We start from the raw sequence: 21,176 nt of genomic DNA, 5'->3' as shown, positions 1-21,176 counted from the left end.
CTGCGGGGAATGCTGCTGATGAAACCACTCGCCGTACCCTATTCGGTGCTGGTCTTTATCAGACGGGTTCCATTTCAGCAACTGCAAGTGGTCCGGTGGCAGTTCAAACTCCTCCGACTGTCCCTAGTGTGTTCACTCAAGGACTGATGCCAAACCAATTTGATGGCAAAGGCTTCAAAACGTGGCAAAAGAAGATGTTGTTCTTCCTGGCAACGATGAAGCTGGAGAAGTTCCTCCAGGAGGACAAGCCCCTTATGCCCTACGGGATTGATGATGTTCACAGGCTCGCAACTGTTGACACATGGGTGCATTCCGACTTCATCTGCAAAGACTACATTTTGGGTCGCCTCATTGACCCATTGTACCGTGTCTACTGTGAGATCCCCACGGCGAAAGAGCTATGGAGATCACTAGACAAGAAGTACAGAGGTGAGGACGCTGGCTGCCAGAAGTATGTGGTCTCAAAATTCCACGACTTCAAAATGGTGGATTCAAAACCCATCATGGATCAGGTGGAAGCGCTTCAGCTCATTTGCCATGAAATCGCTGCTGAAGGAATGTCCATCTGCGAGACATTCACAACTCTCAGCTTCATTGAAAAGCTTCCTCCAAGCTATGCGGATTTCAAGAACTACTTGAAGCACAAGAAGAAGAAGATGGGGCTCGAGGAGCTCATCACGAGGCTTCAGATGGAATCCAGAAACCGAACTGCTGCAAAGGTCGGTACAAAGGAGCACAGTGTCAACATGGCTGAGCACAAAGGCAAAGGAAAGGCCCACGCCTATTCTCCTGCCAAGCCTTCCAAAACTGCTGCAGCCTTGAAGGCTTCTGGAAAAAACTTCAAGAACAAAGGTATTGAGATCAATGCGAATGTGGAGAAGTTCAAGGGGAAATGTCACTACTGCCACAAAGTGGGGCACAAGACAGTTGAGTGTCGCAAAAAGATCAAGGATGAGAAGGCTCAGGCAAATCTCACTGAGGAGGATCTCGTTGCTGTGGTGACTGAAGCCAACATGGTTGAAAGCAACAACCCCAAGGAATGGTGGTATGACACTGGTGCAACCACCCACATTTGCACCGATAGGGCGATGTTCAGCACCTATCAGAAAAGCAAGACTGAGGAGAAGCTCAAGATGGGAAACACTGCAGTCTCCAAGATTGAAGGACGCGGCAATGTGATCTTGAAGATGACATCTGGACGTGAGGTCACTCTGACAAATGTGAAGCATGTGCCTGACATGAGGAAGAACCTGGTCTCGGGAACCTTGCTCAGCAAGAATGGATTCGCCACAAGCTTTGAGGCGGATAAGCTCGTGATTAGGAAGAATGGGATGTATTTGGGAAGGGGATATGTTAAGGGTGGACTTGTCAAGTTGAATGTAATGACAGTCACTCCAAAAGTTGTAGCTCCAAAAGTTTCAATGAATAAGAATGAGCCAGTTGCTTATTTGGTTGAGTCTTTTAATATATGGCATGAAAGATTAGGCCATGTAAACTACAAATCAATACAAAGATTAATGAATTTAAATCTAATTCCTAAATGCAAAACAAGTAAACAAAAATGTGAAGTATGCGTACAGGCTAAGCTCACAAAAACGCCATCACCTCGTGTTGAAAGAACTAATAAACCTCTAGATTTAATTCACACTGATTTATGTGATTTAAAATACTTACAAACTAGAGGTGGTAAAAAGTACTTTGTGACCTTCATAGATGACTGCACAAAATATTGTTATGTTTATTTATTACATAGCAAAGATGAAACCTTAGAAAAATTTAAAGAATTTAAACTCGAGGTCGAAAATCAGCTTAAAACAACTATTAAAGTAGTTAGAAGCGACAGAGGAGGCGAGTATGATGGTCCGTTCAATGCATTCTGTAAAGAACATGGAATAATCCATCAAACTACAGCTCCTTACTCACCAGAATCTAATGGAGTTGCTGAACGAAAAAATCGAACTCTAAAAGAGATGATGAATGCTATGTTGCAGGAATCTGGGTTACCCCGGAACATGTGGGGGGAAGCGTTGCTTACCACTAATTATATCCTCAACAAAATTCCACACAAAATAACTGGCAAAACTCCATATGAATTATGGAAAGGTAATTTACCTTCGTATAAATACCTCAAAGTGTGGGGGTGCCTGGCAAAAGTTGCGGTACCGCCACCAAAGAAGGTCACTATTGGACCTAAAACAGTGGATTGCATCTTCATCGGATATGCACATAAGAGTAATGCTTATCGATTTCTGGTACATAAATCTGAAATATCAAATATTCATGAAAATACAGTCATGGAATCTAGAAATGCATCTTTCTTCGAAAATATTTTTCCATATAGGGAAAAACAAGGTTCAAAACGAACTCGAGAAGAAAGAGACAATGACAAAAACTCAGAAACTGAGACAAACTTCGAGATTTCTATAAATGATATTTCAGAAAATGAAGAAAAAGATGAACCTCGAAGAAGCAAAAGAGCTCGAAAGGAAAAATCTTTTGGTGAAGATTTCCTAATGGCATTTTTAGTAGAAAATGCTCCAAAAACTTTGGCAGAAGCCATGGCTTCACCAGAAGCTCCATTTTGGAACGAAGCTGTCAGGAGTGAATTAGATTCGATTATGCAAAATTATACGTATTACATAACGGATTTACCACCTGGCTGTAAAGCATTAGGGAATAAATGGATAATGACACGCAAACCTGGTGGAAAATACAAGTCTAGGCTAGTAGTTCAAGGATTCCGACAAAAGGAAGGCCTTGACTATTTTGATACATATTCTCCAGTGACGAGAATAACATCAATAAGACTGATGATAGCAATCGCAGCCTTAAGAGACTTAGAAATCCATCAAATGGATGTAAAAACTGCTTTTCTAAATGGTGATTTAGAAGAGGAAATTTACATGAAACAACCTGAAGGTTTTGTCATTTCCGGACAGGAAGACAAAGTATGTCGACTTGTAAAGTCACTTTATGGGCTTAAACAAGCTCCTAAACAATGGCACGAAAAATTTGACAATACAATGATGTCAAATGGTTTCAAAATAAATGAATGTGACAAATGCATATACTACAAAACTACCAAAAATGCGTATGTTTTACTATGCCTATATGTAGATGATATGCTCATTATTGGAAGCAATAAAGACATTATCAATCAAACAAAGAACATGCTCAAAGGGACATTTGAGATGAAAGACTTGGGATTAGTAGATGTAATTCTCGGGGTTAAAGTCAAAAGAAATTCAAACGGAATTATCTTAACCCAATCTCATTATGCTCAAACAATATTAGAGAGATTTAAAAATTACTCTAATAGTACGGCAAAAACTCCGTTAGATCCCCAAATGCACTTGACAAAGAATTCAGGTGAAGCGGTTTCACAAAACGAGTATGCACGTGTAATTGGAAGTCTCATGTACTTGACAAATTGTACTAGACCAGATCTGGCGCATGCAGTAAACGTACTTAGTCGATATACAAGTAATCCAGGTCATACACACTGGAAAGCTATAACGAGGGTACTCAATTACTTGCGCTACACCAAAGATTTTGGGCTTCACTATGGTAAAGAACCAGCAGTTTTAGAAGGATACAGTGATGCTAACTGGATATCAGACTCTAAAAACTCAAAATCCACAAGTGGATATGTACTTACACTAGGAGGAGCAGCAATATCATGGAAATCTACCAAACAAACAGTGTTAGCCAGATCAACCATGGAATCTGAGTTCATAGCCTTAGACAAAGCAGCAGAAGAAGCTGAATGGCTTAGAAATTTTTTGGAAGATATCCCTATGTGGGAGAAACCTGTGCCAGCTATACGCATACATTGTGATAGTCAATCAGCAATAGCTCGGGCTCAGAATAATCTCTACAATGGTAAATCTCGTCACATCAGAAGACGACATAAAACCATTAGACAACTTATCTCAACTGGTGTAATCACAATAGACTACATCAAATCGGCTGACAACCTAGCGGATCCATTTACTAAAGGTTTGCCACGAGATGTTGTTGCTAAATCATCAAAAGGAATGGGTTTAAAGCCTATAACGAATGAGGATGCTTGACTGCAACCCTACCTATCATGACTGGAGATCCCAAGACGTAGGTTCAAAGGGAAAACAAAATCAAACAGAATCTAACCAAAGCACTTGAGACAAAGTAGTCTCTTCCCAGCTCCTAAGATGATAAAAGTGCTAACGAATGTGTGAAGGATAAGCATAAGCTTTTAATGATTCCATAGCTTCTAAGCGGAGTATTACTCAATACTTTTCATGGTCAATCACCTAATGAGTGTGAAATGGGGCCGTTTCTAGGAGAATGAATGCAAGGCTATATTCTCTAAGTTCACTCATGAAAACCAGGAATAGTTCAGGGCCACAATGAACACAATAGAGAACTAAGTTCTACGAGAAAATGAAGCTGCGTTATGCCTGTTGTCTCGGTCTACATAAAACACCGGTTGGTTCAAGACATCATGTTCACCTTCTGGTAAAGTAAACCCGACAGATATTAACTATGAGTGGTTCAAGGCTTAAAAATGCCACCAACTCAAACACAGTGAATTTTTTGCAAACACTCTCGATAAGTCTGTCTAGTCTAGTCAGGATTAGAATAAGTATAGTTTTTTAGAGTCTGTTGAGTCTGCATCTAGTCTGCATATGTTTAGAGTCATTTCTATTCATGTGGGGGATTATTGGGCCTAATTATTAAGCTTATTAGCTCAAATAATGAAAGGCAAATGTGAAAAGGAAATGGGCTTACGAGCTCTTTATAAAAAGCCATGTTGGCATTATTGAAAGGAAATAAGAGAGTCCCACATCGATTAAAACTTGAGAAGTTGTGATGTATATATATGGTATCACACTCTCCTTGGATTAAACGGCTCAGAGGAAGAGAGAGCTCCCCACGCGCGCGCCGCCGCCGCCGTCCGGCCGGCTCGGCTCGGCTCGGCGTGGGCGTGGGCTTGGGCTTGGGCTTGGGCTTGGGTGGAGGGCCTTTGGCCCGATAAGAATTATTCTTTTTGGACCAAGTTAAGCTCAACGCTTTGCCATTTTATTTCCAAAAAACCAGCATGACATTTGTGTATAAACGACATGTAGTTCGTTTAAAAACAACACGAAGTTTATCTGTTCGAAATGGATCAGAACGAGTCAACAAGAGAGAAACTTGCGGAGAAAGCTGCTCAACGTTCCACTCCGAGATCTTTGCGAGATTTTCGGAAAAACGTTCGCAACAGTTTCGAAAAACCGCTCCTAGTCTTCTCTTTAAATACGGACTCTCCTCTTCTCATTTTCTTCAACCTTTTCTGAATCGAAATCCAACAGCAAAATTCCCTCTGCGTAAGTCTATTATTGCGAGAGTGTTTCGTAGATTTTTTTGTTCGATAGGGCGATCACGGGTGAGGCGTGAGTCGTCTGCCATGGTTGTATCCTGGGACTCTATATTCGTACAGTCCCGTCTCACTAACGGAGCGAATATTTTGAGTTAAGGAAAGAGATCATATCTCGCCTCCATGTCTTGTTGCGGATACGGTTTCTTATCGTTCTCGTATTCGTTTTCTATATTCGTCTATTTCCTTAACTTCGCTTTTATTATATCGTTTACATCAGTCCGGTTTACCGGCTACTACAACCATATCTATATGTTAGAAGCGACAATAGGTGTAAAAAACAAATATAATATATATGTTACCTTGATAACTAAAGTGTTCTAAAGTGAAATATAAGTTGGCAAATGTGTCCTATTATGTAATTCACTCTATCATATATAAGCTATTTCACCATGTAAATAAATGTGCATCTTGACGTGAAAAGAGTTCTAATTTATTTTCCTTCTTTTTACACATTTGGGTTATTAACAGAATGCTGTAGCTTTGCTTTATATCGCTGGTGCATCTTGGGTGGTATGTTTTCTTGGTAAGTTATTAGACAATGTTTTCTTATCTACAAAGACATAAACCAAATTTAAATGTTATTTTGGTACATTTCTATAGCCCTGTTCGTTTGGTTGCCGCAGGTTTCGGCGGCAGCGGCAGCGTCTGCGTCAGCGGCAGCGTCAATGAGGACAGTTGTTGTTCGTTTCGCAGACGCTGACGCTGCCGCTGACGCAGACGCCGATTATTGTTCGTTTAGAAGACGCAGGAAGTTGAGGTCGACGCTGACGCTGCCGCAGGAAGTAGATTTTTGGGTTGTTCGTTTGACAGACGCTGCGGCTATTTTCATTTTTTCAGATTTATTTTAAATTTTTTTGTAAAATTGTATTTAAATAAATCAAGTGTAGTTTAAATATATTTACATCCATTAAAATATTATATTTACTTGGTAATAATTTATATAGTACTCTTTAGGACTTAACTCTCTCAACTCACTTAGCTTGGATTACAACACTCTCCAAGCCCCCCTGATTTATAGTACAATGCTTTCAATATACACAATACATAGTTGCCAAATTTTGTCAAACTTAGTTGACAAAATATTTTGTTACAATACTTATTATGATTTGACATATGACATATTATTTAATATTAATAAATTATTTATTTATTTTAAATTTTTTGATGGGCTAAATACAAAACAGAAGAATATTGCTGGACAACAACAGGGGAGAGACAAGCAGCAAAAATGAGAGAGAGATACTTAAAAGCAGTGTTGAGACAAGATGTGGGTTACTTTGATCTTCATGTCACAAGCACTTCTGATGTTATTACAAGTGTTTCTAGTGACAGCCTTGTCATCCAAGACGTCCTCAGTGAAAAGGTCTTAACCTTTTTTCTTTATCTTTTCACTCTAATCATGTTTCTTATTTTTGATGATTTAAATTCCATGCAGTTGCCGAACTTTTTGATGAATGCATCTGCTTTTGCCGCAAGCTACATAATGTCTTTCATCATGCTATGGAGACTCACAATCGTTGGCTTCCCGTTCGTCGTTCTCCTCTTGATCCCTGGACTGATGTATGGACGTGCCCTTATCAGCAGCTCAAGGAAAATACGTGAAGAGTACAATGAAGCTGGTTCTATCGCCGAGCAAGCCATCTCGCTGGTGCGAACCGTCTATGCATTTGGCAGTGAGAGGAAGTTGATAGCTAAATTCTCAGTTGCGCTTCAAGGCTTGGTGAAGCTAGGGCTGAGACAAGGGCTAGTTAAAGGTATCTCTATTGGGAGCAGTGGTATCGTTTTCGCCATTAGGGCGTTCATGACATGGTATGGAAGTCGGATGGTTATGTACCATGGTGCCAAAGGTGGTACTGTCTTTGCAGTCATCATTTGCGTTACCTTTGGCGGCATGTAAGTAACTATAGTTTAAGGGTTTTTAGTTTCTTGAGAGACAAGAAACCCTATTGTAGTTTTGATCTTCTGTATCTTCTTACACCTTTCAGATCACTTGGTCGAGGTTTGTAGCAGGGGAAAGGATCATGGAAGTGATATTAAGAGTTCCAGATATCGACTCGGACAACCCTGAAGGTCAAACTCTAGAGAAAATCAAAGGAGAAGTCCAATTTAAGCATGTCAAGTTCATGTACCCATCTAGACCAGAAACTCCAATCTTTGATGACTTCTGTCTGAGAGTTCCATCAGGAAAAACTGTGGCTCTGGTTGGTGGAAGCGGGTCAGGAAAATCAACAGTGTTGTCGCTTTTGCAGAGGTTTTATGATCCGGTCGCAGGGGAGATTCTTCTGGATGGTGTGTCTATTAATAAGTTGCAAGTTAACTGGTTGAGATTGCAGACGGGTTTAGTCAGCCAAGAGCCGGCTCTCTTCGCTACAACAACAGAGGAGAACATATTATTTGGTAAAGAGGATGCATCCATGGATGAAGTGGTGGAAGCTGCAAAAGCCTCAAATGCTCATAACTTCATCTCTCAATTCCGTCATGGATACAAAACTCAGGTTCACTTTGTCAAACTTAAATTCCAATTTAAGAACATATTGACTTTAGTTGAACATATTAAGTTAGATGGACTTCCAATTCAAAATCACTTGTTTATGAATGGATTGGCGAGTACTTTTTATATATTATTTAAAATCTTTTTTCCAACTTTCGATGTGAAATTTTGTATTTAGCAGAATGTAATTTGATTATTTTTACAAAAAAAAGGTTGGTGAGAGAGGCGTGCAAATGTCAGGGGGACAGAAGCAGAGGGTGGCAATTGCACGTGCCATAATCAAATCACCAGCAGTTCTCCTTCTAGACGAGGCAACAAGTGCATTGGACTCAGAATCCGAAAGGGTAGTCCAAGAAGCCTTAGACAAGGCCTCTGTTGGCCGTACAACTATTGTTATTGCTCACCGCCTCTCCACTATCCGTGATGCTGATGTTATCTGTGTAGTCCAAGATGGTCGCATAGTAGAAGCTGGCTCACATGAAGAGCTCATGGGGAACTTGGATGGTAAATATACTTCTCTAGTCCGCTTGCAACAGATGGATAATCAAGAATCTGATGGTAACGTCAGTGTAAGGGTGCTAGGAGGTCAGTTATCGATATTGAGCAAAGATTTGAAGTACGGTCCAAAACTGTCTAGTGAAAGTGGTTCTAACATGTTAACGAGTTCAAGCATTGATTCGAATCTTCCTAGTTCAGTTCCTAAGGGTAAGAAGCCGCCTGTGCCATCGTTTAAGAGACTGATGGCAATGAATAGACCAGAGTGGAAACATGCATTGTATGGTTGCTTAAGTGCAGCTTTAAATGGGGGAGTACAACCAATGTACGCATTTTTTTCAGGATCTATGGTGTCAGTGTATTTCCTAACGAGTCATGATGAGATCAAGGAGAAGACAAGGATCTTTGTCTTGCTTTTTGTTGGTCTAGCTGTCTTTACTTTCTTGTTCAATATCATTCAACATTATAGTTTTGCTTACATGGGAGAGTACCTAACGAAACGTATCAGAGAGAAGATGCTCTCGAAGATATTGACCTTTGAAGTCAACTGGTTCGATGAAGAAGAGAACTCGAGTGGTGCAATTTGCTCAAGACTTGCAAAATAAGCTAACTTGGTATGTCTTTTGAGCTATAGTAAACAACTTTTTAAAAGGTTTTGGAGGTTTTGGGCCTGAAAACCCGTACATCCTCCTCATTGTACGAGATTAGGGAATGTTAATTCGGATCTTTGCGGATTAGGATAATCGGTTTAAATTATCTAAAAAAATTAAATTCATATATACTTTAACTTTTTCAAACAAAAAAAAATAATATATGAAACATATAAATTAGTTTGGCTTGAATATTTAGATAGAAAATCAATAGATATTTCAAATATTTTGGGTGTTTTGAGTATTGTTTATATATTTTAGACATTTACTTTTGACTATTTATATATATTTTAAAGTATTTTAGACAACTTAAAAATGTTATATATATTTTGGATATTTTATACATTAAATACATTCGGGTAACCGAAATACTTCGGTTATGGGTCGCTTTCAGTTATATTTCTCTAAATAGCAAAATTATGGACCCGTTCGGATATTTAACCAATTTCGGTTTGGGTTCAGTATTACTTTTTTGTATTGGATTCGGTTCGGTTATTCGAATCCAGGTTTTTTGCCCAGCTCTAGTAAGAGACTCAAACCATGTTGGTAATAAACAACTTTCTTTCTTGCCAGTTATTGATCTTATAATGTTTTTGTTACCATATAGGCGAGGTCGCTGGTTGGTGAGCGTGTGTCATTATTGGTACAAACCATATCAGGAGTGGCCATAGCTTGTACAATAGGTCTGGTCATCGCGTGGCGGCTAGCCATTGTGATGATTGCAGCACAGCCATTAGTTGTGGTATGCTACTACGCGCAACGCATTCTCCTCAAAAGCATATCCAAGAAATCAATCAAAGCGCAAGACGAGAGTAGCAAACTAGCAGCAGAAGCTGTCTCCAACATCCGAACCATCACGTCTTTCTCGTCACAAGAACGGATCTTGAAACTACTTAAGAGAGTTCAAGAAGGTCCAAGAAAGGAAAGCGTTCGCCAATCGTGGCTAGCAGGGACTGTTCTCGCAACTTCACGATGCCTTATAACATGCACTTGGGTTTTAAACTTCTGGTATGGTAGTAAACTCATCGATGACGGCAAGATGATGGCGACAGCATTCTTTCAGATTTTTTCGATATTTTTGACTACTGGTCGAGTTATAGCAGACGCTGGGAGCATGACGACCGATCTAGCTAAAGGCTCAGATGCGGTCGGGTCTGTGTTCGCAGTGTTGGACCGTTCCACGACCATTGAGCCGGAGAGTCCAAACGGGTACGTAACGGAGAAAATAAAAGGACAGATAAGTTTTGTCAACGTTAACTTTGCTTATCTTACACGACCAAACGTGGTTATATTCAAGAACTTGTCTATTGAGATAGAGGATGGTAAGTCAACAGCTATTGTCGGTCCAAGTGGTTCAGGAAAGTCAACGATCATTAGCTTGATCGAACGGTTCTACGACCCTTTAAAGGGTTGTGTAAAAATCGACGGTCGTGATCTAAAGTCGTATCATTTGAGAACGTTACGTCAACACATAGCTTTGGTTAGCCAAGAGCCACTGTTATTCGCTGGAACCATCCGAGAGAACATAATGTACGGTGGAGGCGCGTCAGAGAACGTTAGTGAGTCGGAGATTATTGAGGCGGCGAAAGCGGCAAATGCTCATGATTTCATTACATCAATTATCCAACGGTTATGACACGAACTGTGGAGACAGAGGTGTACTGTTGTCCGGTGGACAAAAGCAGAGGATTGCTATAGCTCGTGCCGTTTTGAAGAACCCGTCTGTGCTGTTACTCGATGAAGCGACGAGCGCTTTGGATAGTCAGTCGGAGCGCGTGGTGCAAGACGCGCTTGAGCGAGTGATGATTGGGAGGACGAGTGTGGTGATCGCGCATAGGCTTAGCACGATACAAAACTGTGACGTCATCGCGGTTTTGGATAAAGGGAAAGTAGTTGAGTGTGGGAACCACTCGAAGTTGTTGGCAAAAGGTCCCTCGGGTGCTTACTTCTCATTGGTCAGTCTCCAAAGAAATCTTTGTTGAAGGTCAAGAAGATGAAAGTGAAAAGATCGATACTTAGTTTTGTTTTTGTAACTCATTGAGATGTTAAACCTCAAGAACGTGCCTAATCTATAATGTACGCTCTCAATATGAGAACTGAGTTGATAATGGTTTTGTAGCTGTTCTTGACAAAGGGAAACTCGTTAAACGTACGTAGGACACATTCTTTCTTGTTTGTGAAAGGTACTACATATGTTTACTTCACATTCGTCAGCCTCCATAGAACTTCATGTTGAATAAAGCTTTGGAGACGAATACTACTTTCTAAAATCATTTCTAAAATAAACTTCAAATCTTCAAATTTGAAATTTCATATTTTTTTTTATATTTTGACTTAAAATTGCATACTTTATTTATAATTTTTAAATATTTTTGTCTTTTATCGGTATAATTTTTTTAAAAATTATCTCATAATTTTTTTTTAATAAATTGAAGTTTTGCACATAAATTAAATAAAATTTAAAATATTTTAAAACTAGATTTAGACAACAACAATATTATAAAAGAAATTTAACAAAAAAAAGTTTTATAAAAATATTTAATATAGAATTATTACACACATTTAAATACTACAACAATAATAATACTCAGATAAAAAAATTTGTCCAAACTATTTTTTTTTGTAACCAAAAGATAGTCGTTCTTGACATCTTTTTCATATTCACGTCAAGTATTAATATCTCCGATTGAAGCTGTAATATTTTTGTATGTATACTAGTTATTTATAAAAGGTTGCCAAAAAAAAAAAAGTTATCTATAAAAGTTTTGCAGATTTAAAATAATTATGACATATATAAAAATCATGAAGTTGTTAAGTTTTATTGAAGTTTAACTTCAAAACAGAATACTTTTTTAGAACGATTGGGTCATGAAAGAGACGACTCATTCATTTCTAATGAAATTAACCATGTTATATAGCGCAATTATAGTACTACTAAGTAGACAATGTTATATTATCCAAAACGCTTCAGTTTAAAGCAGGCTAGAAGCATTCAAACACAAGAGCAAATATGTTTTCACTTTTGTTTGATTCAACTGCATGTAACAACATAGGAGAAGGGCTACATAATAGAGTACTTTTATGGACTAATCACCACCAACTTGACGTTTCCATGAATCTTCCACAATGAGTTCATCAACTCCCCACTCCTCAAAGCTGATTAAGAGAGGGCACAAAAAAAAAAAAAAGCCAATCAAACAAGTGAACTGATAACAAGAAAACAAAGCAAGAAAATGTTTTGATGCGAAAACTCACCTCCCGTCAGGTAAGTAACGCCTGATTGTGAAAGGTATCTTACGCTGTCTAAGCTCCTTCATTGCTATCTGAGGAACCAATGTTCATAGTAACCTTTTAGCTTTCTTCATATAACCAGTAACCTTTTAGTTTGTGAGATTACCTCGAGTGGATCAGTCTCACCCTCCAGCTCCACCATCACAGGTGCATTCATGCTGTATCAACACCCAAAAACAGTAAGCAAAGGAACCCAAAAGTTAACAGCTCGATATAGTCTGAGAGGCGAAAACCAAACCTTATCTGGAGAGCACGAGTGCCTAGTATCCTAGCACGTTCATACTTGGTCATAAACTTTGATGTTTTACGCGGACGTGGCACAGCTTCCTCCTCCACCTTATCCTCTGCCTCAATAGGTTCACCATCCACATCATCATTTTCCTTCATCTCGGCATCATCCTCTACTCCTTCCTAATAACAACACAGCAATTACTCAGCAAATTACATACAGAAAACAATAAAAATGTCCAGTTCCTACAAAGAAGAAGAAGAAGAAGAACAGCTTACTTCAATCTCCGGCTCTGCTGGCTCATCCTCATACCTACAGAACACAATCTCATGTAAGCTCTATTCACAATCACCACAAACTCTAAAGCTCTCGTCTTTTTTTTTTTGTTTATACTAATCAAGACCTCTAACAGAAAACACTCTGCGTGAAACAGAGTATTCTCTTCCTATTCTCATGAACACTCAAAACAGAGTAAGCTCTCATCACTACCTATCATGCAGTTCCAAGAGATGGGTTCTAAGTATAACTTATAGACAATCAAGCTGTATTATAAAAGACAACTCTTTGAACCATAAAAATTGGATCTTTCCGTAGGATTTATAAAGGTCTTATCTTTGAAATCAACAAGAGAAGAAACAGAGAGAATCATCTGAGAGAGAGAGAGAGTACCCCAAATCGTCGACATCTTGGTAATCGTCGTCCGCCATGGATTTGAGATTTCACTCGTGAAACCCTAGGTGTCGTCGCAGAGGCCGCTTTGGTGTGCTCGTGTGTGTGGGGAACTGACTGACAATTGATTTTATTCCGGTTTATACTGCCTAAATATATTTCGGTTTACTTAAACCGCCTTCGTCTTGGTACTCTACTCTACATCTAAACTGGATTTGGCCCAACTCTTACAAAAATGTTGTCTTTTAATATATTTGGAGTCAAAATTGGTACTCTCAAATAAATTTCTGTTATAACTTTTTGATTAGTATTTATATTCAGAAGTTTGGAATATCAAATTTTACAAAAAGTATATATAACTATTTATGTAACTAATTTTAATTTTTAAAAATTTTAAAATTATATAAAAGTTTGTTATACATAATTTTTATAAGGTGGCTTAGGGGGCGACTGGTTTTTCCGCTACCACCCGCAAACGCAGCTTTTGCGGTTGGTAGCGGTTGTCGGCGGTTTGCAACAATCACTCAAATCGCTCTAAACCGATTCAAATCGTTCCGAATCTCTTAAATTCAAAAGCTGGCTCCAGCTAGCGTTTGCAGTTGCAGGCGGTTGCGGGAGGGTAAATTTTTTTTCTTTTTCTTAAAACAATATATATACAAAAGTAAAAATATTTAATAAAAAAATTAAAATTGAAATTATGAAAATATTAAAATATATCTATTCTATTTTAATTAATATTATAAAATTTTATAATAAAAACAATTTCAATAAATTTTCAAAAATTAAAATTATAACTTTCTAAATATAAATTTTATATATATTATAATTTTATGGTTTTTGATCTTTTTATAATTATATTAAATGTAAATATTGTTAATTTATTATTTGACTGTTACCGTATTTGATAGTTAACCAGTCATAAGTCACCCGCAAACGTACTAATTTTTAACCGCAGTACCAATCGTACAAATCTCTTAAAACCGGTAGAAACTGCAATCGTCCGCATCCACAAACTTTCGCAACCGCAACCGCAACCGATGCGTTTGAACCAATCAGGTCCTTAGTGTACTATAAATATAACTGTCTAACATCATTTTTTTTTTAAATTATATTGATTCGAAAATTATTAGTATTATAATATTTATAAATGAAAATAAAATAATAAATTACTAAAGAAATTTCTAGAAATACTATAAAAATAACTTCCCTTCTCAAATCTTTATTGTACGTTCTTTTCTTATGAAACGTTCTATTAGAAGAACTACGCACGACCTATGAAATTATTTCCGATATAATTTTAGTAGTCGATTGTCGGTTTGATATTGTTGAAAGTTTCATGGTAACCCAAATCATTTTATACTATACTAATTAATTCCGTCCATATATTATGATTGAATTCAATAATAATTATTATCTTCTTTTCTTGCTGGGAAGCTAAGCTTAATTTGTTTTACATTTTAATATATATAGAATATTTAAAAGGATACTAGTGAGCTGTATATTCGAAATCACAATACATAAAACCAAATGTTTGTTTTCTGATCAAGATAATTAATAACCTAATTTTCACTTTTCACCAGCTTTGATGCTATTGAAGTAGCAGACGTTCCGAAAGTTTCATTTGTTGAGTTTCTTCTAATAAGAAGTCGCTAGAATTGGTAATGGTAGGAAGAGTTTTGTAGTTAGGTAAACATATTCAAAGTGAGATGCATACTCATTTTACAAAGAATAATGATATTGCCAGCCCATAGCCGCACATACAGCTGTATTCAAACATTACAATATATTTATTTCCCTCATTTGCCAATTTAATTCTAGTGAACAATTGCAAACAAAAATGGGAATTTTTTTAAAATAAATTTTATAAGAAAGCAGTTGCATGATTTACATGAAAACAAGTGAAAGGGGGTAGTGGCTGCTTTTCGGTAAACACAAAATAATTGTATAGATTTTCGTGTATCAAGATTGTGGAGCAACAACTCTGTAAACTATTCATGTATGTGTGACATCCACTGATCCACATGGCTCTATTCGGAAGACTTACCAAGTTACCAGTTACCTCCAGCGTTAATATTATCCAAAAGGATATCTATTAACAAAGGCGAGCGTGACGAGTGTTCGATACAATCTACTGTAAGCCAAGTGCAAGATGAGCTGCGACCTATACATGTATCGAGATAGCAAGGATGTTCTTTCTCATCACCTTGACTTATCAAACACATTTGTTCAAAGAAACATATCGTATTCGTAGAGATGCTTTAAAAAAAACATATTGTAGAGATCTTAGCCACACATAAAACACAAGCCAACAAGTTTCAAATCCAGGAGAAATAAATGTGCTACATTCGAAAGTGAATATTCCAACTACAAGAAAACATAAGTTGTGTGTATGGTTGTAAATTTTTGCAACAATTATATTGGTTTGGCATGATGCTACAATTAGTATATCATTGTTTTAGTGCGTATAAGAGAATAGTAATAATAAGGAACCAACAAATTCTAGTTATAGAAAAGGGTAAAAACCTGCAAATGAAATCCATCTCAACGAGGTATTCTCACATGCTTATGTAGTAAAATACAAGCATTCATGTTACATTATTTAAATACAAAGAGCATTGTATCCAATGAATGTGAGCTGACCATTTAAATATATTATTATTCTTAGGCGTCAGTCAATAATTATATATTATTAAACTATATATTATATCGAAATAAGTAGAAAAGCACATGGACCCATGTGTTCATTGGAGCATTATCAACCCATATTCTAAAATGCTGGATTCCTACCACCTAACATGGTTTCCTTTTATATGTCACATTTATATCTATGCGTGTAATGTCTACATTTACATACGTATTCATTTAATTAATTATTATTTAATCTTCATATAAATTAAGAGATTATGTCAACATTGACTAAGATAGGTTCAGTAATCTCCTCTATCAACATTTATTTTACTGTAATAAGAAAGTGGTTGAATGTTGAGGAAGTCTTCAAGGTTGAAAAATATGAAGACTCAAGGTTTAAATTCATATCCAAGGCCAAGATTATATGTATACGTTATACTTTTGGATGTTAAATAGTGGATATTACCACGACAAAAAATAGTGGATATTACCAACCGCATTTGCAAATTAGAAGAGAGATAATATTGAAACGGCTAGTCATCGCCAATAAATATATGAAATTTCCATACAACAGAAGATGTTGTTAACTAGATGGTGTGCATATGCAATATGGGAATGAAATACATTAATGTATCTTCAATGTTATCTTCGTCATGACATCACTGTATCCTTAATGTTTGACTATGAACAAATGAAAAATGTTCATGAATATTACTTTTTTATGTGCCGTGTTTCAAATTTAATGTTGTTAACATAAATTCGAAATTGCTTAGAGCATTAATTAAGAGATTTTAATCATAAATATCCCACTAAAATGCTTTTACATTGTATTTTTATCATATTTCAAACTATTTTTTTTCTCGAAAGAAAAAAAAATATCTACAAAAAGACATTGACAGTGACAATGAGAAACGAGTTTCAAACTAACGTAATTTGACCGTGTATTATTCTCTTCTTTACAAAACCGCGTTTCACTTCTTGTCTCCGTCTTCTTCCTCGACCTTTCTCCCTCTCTCCTCCATAAGTTCCAGAAACTCAAAATTCAAAACCTCAAAAAGACCTCAGCTTTGAGATCTTTAGCTAGTTTCAAGACAGATAAGTTCTCTCTGATGATGTCTGGTTCTAGATTAATAATCTTCGCAATAATCTCCGCAACCTTCTTCACCGTTGGATCAATCCGATTACTCCCAGAAGATGCATCTTCAGACTTCATAGAGGCTCCAGCGTACATAAACGGACCCAAATGCTCTGTTTTACCCCAAAACAGACTCCTCTTAGCTTGTGATCCTTCAGCTGTTCACATAGCTATGACCCTTGACCCAGCTTACTTGCGTGGCACGGTTTCCGCAGTCCACTCCCTCCTCAAACACACCTCTTGCCCTCAAAACATCTTCTTCCACTTCATTGCTTCAGGGTCAAGCCACGTGAAGACTCTCTCCTCTGTTTTTCCTTCTCTGAGTTTCAAAGTCTACACCTTCGATGAAACCCTTGTTAAAGATCTCATCTCTTCTTCCATAAGACAAGCTCTAGATAGTCCCTTGAACTACGCGAGAAGCTACTTGTCCGAGATTCTTTCATCGTGCGTTCACCGAGTGATTTACCTAGACTCAGATGTGATCGTGGTCGACGATATCAAGAAGCTATGGAAGACTTCTTTAACCGGTTCAAGAACCATCGGTGCGCCAGAGTATTGCCACGCAAACTTCACCAAGTACTTCTCAGATAGTTTCTGGTCAGATCCTAACCTCTCTCGAGTCTTTGACTCCAAGACCCCTTGCTACTTCAACACAGGTGTGATGGTGATCGATCTTGTGAGGTGGAGGGAAGGAGACTACACGAGAAAGATCGAAAACTGGATGAGGATTCAGAAAGAAGAGAGGATCTATGAGTTGGGTTCTTTGCCGCCGTTTCTTCTTGTGTTCTCCGGTGAGATTGAAGCTATTGATCATCAGTGGAACCAGCATGGTCTAGGTGGAGACAACGTTGTGAGTAGTTGCAGATCTTTGCATCCTGGTCCGGTTAGTTTGATACATTGGAGTGGGAAAGGGAAGCCATGGGTAAGGCTTGATGATGGTAAGCCTTGTCCTGTTGATTATCTTTGGGCTCCTTATGATCTACACAAGTCACAAAGACAGTATCTTCAATACAATCAAGAGTTAGAGATTCTTTGATTCATTTAATTTTTTTTTCTTGATTCCATGAATTCTATTTTTTGTTTCTTCGTAAAGAGTTTTGATCTTTTGTTAATGTATATAAAACGGAAAATACATTGAGGTTTTACCTCTTCCATTGCTCTATCAGTTCTTGATTTTTTTTTCAAGATGTTTGTGTGCCTATTATTTTATCTCATTTTTGTTAAATACCAGCAAGCATTTATTACCTATATACTTTAACCTGTTTTCAAGTCCAAATGACTAAACACATGTGCTAGGTTCACCTTTACCTAGACATTCGGATCCGAATATTATGTCCAGCCCTAGGCTCACCATACGTGAAGCCAATTTCTAAGTCTTATAACTTAAGCCCAATTCTGACAAGATATACGAAGTCTAGGGTCACTAGGGAGTGGAGAAGGAGGATGTTTTACAGGATTTGATAAGATCTGTACTCAAGCTTGACTGACTGTTATGTTTTCATTTCACATAGGCCGTCGTCTTGACATGCTTAAATAAACTAATGTAATTTTTATTATATATAACTAGATATATGGCCATCCCTGGCAAAATTTCTATGAAACACTTAAATTATATACAAGGATAACCAATTCCACCATTTATAGTAAAATATGTTTTAAAGGATAAAAGTATATGGTGCCATGGATGGTGATAGCCAGAGAGGGAGATTCAGTTGAGGGTATAAACTTAATCAACTCTCTACCAGACCATATGCTCCAACATATCCTCTCATTTATTTCAACTAAGTTTGGCATTAGAACTTCCCTCTTGTCCAAAAAGATGGAGGGCATATATGGTGCGGGACACCTTGTATCTCCCTAAAATGCCATAAAATAAATGAAGATGGTCTTGTATGTAAGGAAATGAAAGCGGTTCATAGTAAAGATACATCTATGATTCAGTATGTCTTCATGTGTAGTGTAAGCTTCTTTAACAACTTCTATCTCCCTAAAATGCCATAATACTATGATTCAATAATTTTCAATTCTTTATGTGTTTATTGTCTGAGGATTTTGTCACCTAATTGAAACTATGAAGACTTGAATCAGAACCAATGGTGAAAGATCTAAGGGTGTAAATGGTTGGTTTTAGCCATAATTATAGAGTTTACAAATACGATATATTATGAAAGTTTCATTGTAGCCTATATAATTGATTATAATGTCTGCTGAAATTTGTTCATCTTCTAAAGATGAGATGAATGAATGTACCAAACTTTTTTTTTTCTTCTTTTTATTCCATGCACCAATTTTTATTCCTCTAGTCTCACTAATTTTTCATATCCACCACCATTTGAACCCCATACAGAAGAGAAAGACAAACACACTATAGATAAAGTCACAAACATTGTTTCTTTCTCCAATATACTACATCCCGTACCTCGATGTTTCTGGGATGTAGTATTTTGGAGAAAGATGCGATGTTTGTGACGTTCTTTAGTAATGCAAGACTCATGGGTTGTGAGGTAACTTGTTGCAATACTTACGTTCTCAAAATTGACACATGGGAAGCTGAAGTGAAAACAATGTGGGCAGATATAATAACTATAAAAACAAGAAGACAATCATCATGTTTTAGCATTGTTAGCTAGAAAACAGTATATGAAAATATGCATGGAACGTTTTACAGGATATTGTCGTCTCTCGTAATGAATGAATTTTAACATTTTTCAGTTATTTTGTTTTGGCTTTTCATGAGATTTGCGTATCCGATAACGATATAGTTGTCCATGTTTTAACATATACTGTTGTATAAAAAAAGTTGAGGACACAAACAAAAGAAAAATACATTCATATATCATAACTATTAACTAAAAAGAAGCATTGGTTCAATTTTGGTTAACTCACACTGAACCGGAATCAATTCTAAACCATGTGATCACCTTAACACTCAAATGCAGAACTTATGTGTATTTGATCTCTTCCCAAATTAAAACGAGCATCCATATAAATTATACGTGTTTAAACATTACAGAAAAACATATGAGCAATTACTCAGACGATTAACAATCTCAAATCTCACATTTTTCCCCATATTATAATCCGAAAATGCATTAAATAAATAAATAAAAACTTAGTTAATGGCATCGCATCTTCGCCGGATCTCTCCCCGCCGACCAGTCTTAACACCGTAAAGACTCAACTTTTGCATAGCTTTAGCGAAGTCTTTAAAGAACCGATCTTGATCCCTAGCGTAAAGATCAACAAAAGGCCGGGTTCTCGGGTCGGAGTACAACCCGTGATCCGACTCGAGCAACCCGAGACCCTTGGGGATATTCTGGAAATACATATTGTCGAACTTGTTCGGAGTCATGATGTCGTTAAAGACAGAGATGGTCGGATCTTTCGGGTAGCTAGAGCAAGCCTTCTTCAACGCTTGAGCGAATCTCGGGTTATACCCGGTACTGTTCCGGCCCACCAGGCCCACGAACTCTTTACAATGCGAGAATCCGATGGAGTGCGCTCCGCTGAGAGCGACCATTTCTTGAACGGTGAAGCCTCTGGACTCGAACTGGCGAATGGTCTTGGCCATGGGAGACGACGGGAGAGGGAGGAGGTCGGCGAGGAGGGAGGCTTTGGAGGTACGAGAGTCGCGGCGGCCGAGGTGGACGGGGTAGTAAGGACCGCCGACGGTGACGAGGAGGTCGCGGGTGGCGACGGAGATGATGTCGGAGCAGGAGACGGTTTGAGGGCAAGCGAGCTCGAGGGCGGTTTTGGCTCTGACGATGACGTCGAAGCCGTCGCCGGGGAGGGAGAGGTTGATGGAGGAGTCGCGCTCGGCGACGTTGAAGGCGGTGGAGGAGACGAGGATGGAGGCGTCGCAGCCGTTGGGGAAACAGTCGTGGAAGAAGAGGCGGATGACGGCGGCGGCGGTGGTGGGGTGCGTGATCTGTTTGTCGGAGATTGTGTCGCGGACTATGTCGAGGAATCTTGGGCAGGACTTTGAGTAGAAGTCGGTGGTCAGGCGAGAGTCGACGGTGGTGGTGAGTAGAGTGAGGAGGAGGAGAAGGAGGGAGAGGGAGGAGAGAGGTTTGAGTGGCGACTGTTCCCCCATTGTTGTAGAGAGAGAGAGAGTAATGAGACTTTAGTGGAGCTAGAGAGAGAGATGGGCTTGGGATTATATTGGAAGGAAGAAGATGAAGAAAGTG

At 38.1% G+C, this 21,176-nt stretch overlaps 3 protein-coding genes and 1 pseudogene across 3 annotated transcripts; 2 read left to right on the top strand and 2 right to left on the bottom strand.

Moving 5' to 3' along the window:
• Nucleotides 1-6,581: 6,581 nt before the first annotated feature.
• LOC103837049 lies at nt 6,582-12,238 on the top strand (annotated as a pseudogene).
• LOC103837016 (DNA-directed RNA polymerases II, IV and V subunit 6A) lies at nt 11,939-13,444 on the bottom strand. The gene is made up of 6 exons (XM_009113346.3): nt 13,227-13,444; nt 12,836-12,869; nt 12,567-12,739; nt 12,435-12,486; nt 12,293-12,360; nt 11,939-12,193 (listed from the first exon to the last, which is right to left on the bottom strand). Exons 1-6 carry the CDS (start codon nt 13,262-13,264, stop codon nt 12,124-12,126), a joined length of 435 nt encoding a protein of 144 aa, XP_009111594.1. The 5' UTR covers nt 13,265-13,444; the 3' UTR covers nt 11,939-12,123.
• A 928-nt stretch (nt 13,445-14,372) lies between these two features.
• On the top strand, nt 14,373-18,239 carry LOC103837015 (probable galacturonosyltransferase-like 10). The gene has a single exon (XM_009113344.3). The coding sequence runs from the start codon at nt 16,964-16,966 to the stop codon at nt 18,023-18,025; it is 1,062 nt and encodes a 353-aa protein (XP_009111592.1). The 5' UTR covers nt 14,373-16,963; the 3' UTR covers nt 18,026-18,239.
• A 1,710-nt stretch (nt 18,240-19,949) lies between these two features.
• On the bottom strand, nt 19,950-21,143 carry LOC103837014 (peroxidase 31). Its single transcript, XM_009113343.3, has one exon. The coding sequence runs from the start codon at nt 21,080-21,082 to the stop codon at nt 20,102-20,104; it is 981 nt and encodes a 326-aa protein (XP_009111591.1). The 5' UTR covers nt 21,083-21,143; the 3' UTR covers nt 19,950-20,101.
• Nucleotides 21,144-21,176: the final 33 nt, after the last annotated feature.

Source organism: Brassica rapa, chromosome A09 (assembly GCF_000309985.2).
Source record: "Brassica rapa cultivar Chiifu-401-42 chromosome A09, CAAS_Brap_v3.01, whole genome shotgun sequence".
Taxonomy (NCBI): domain Eukaryota; kingdom Viridiplantae; phylum Streptophyta; class Magnoliopsida; order Brassicales; family Brassicaceae; genus Brassica; species Brassica rapa.
This window is presented reverse-complemented; position numbering and strand designations above follow the sequence as displayed.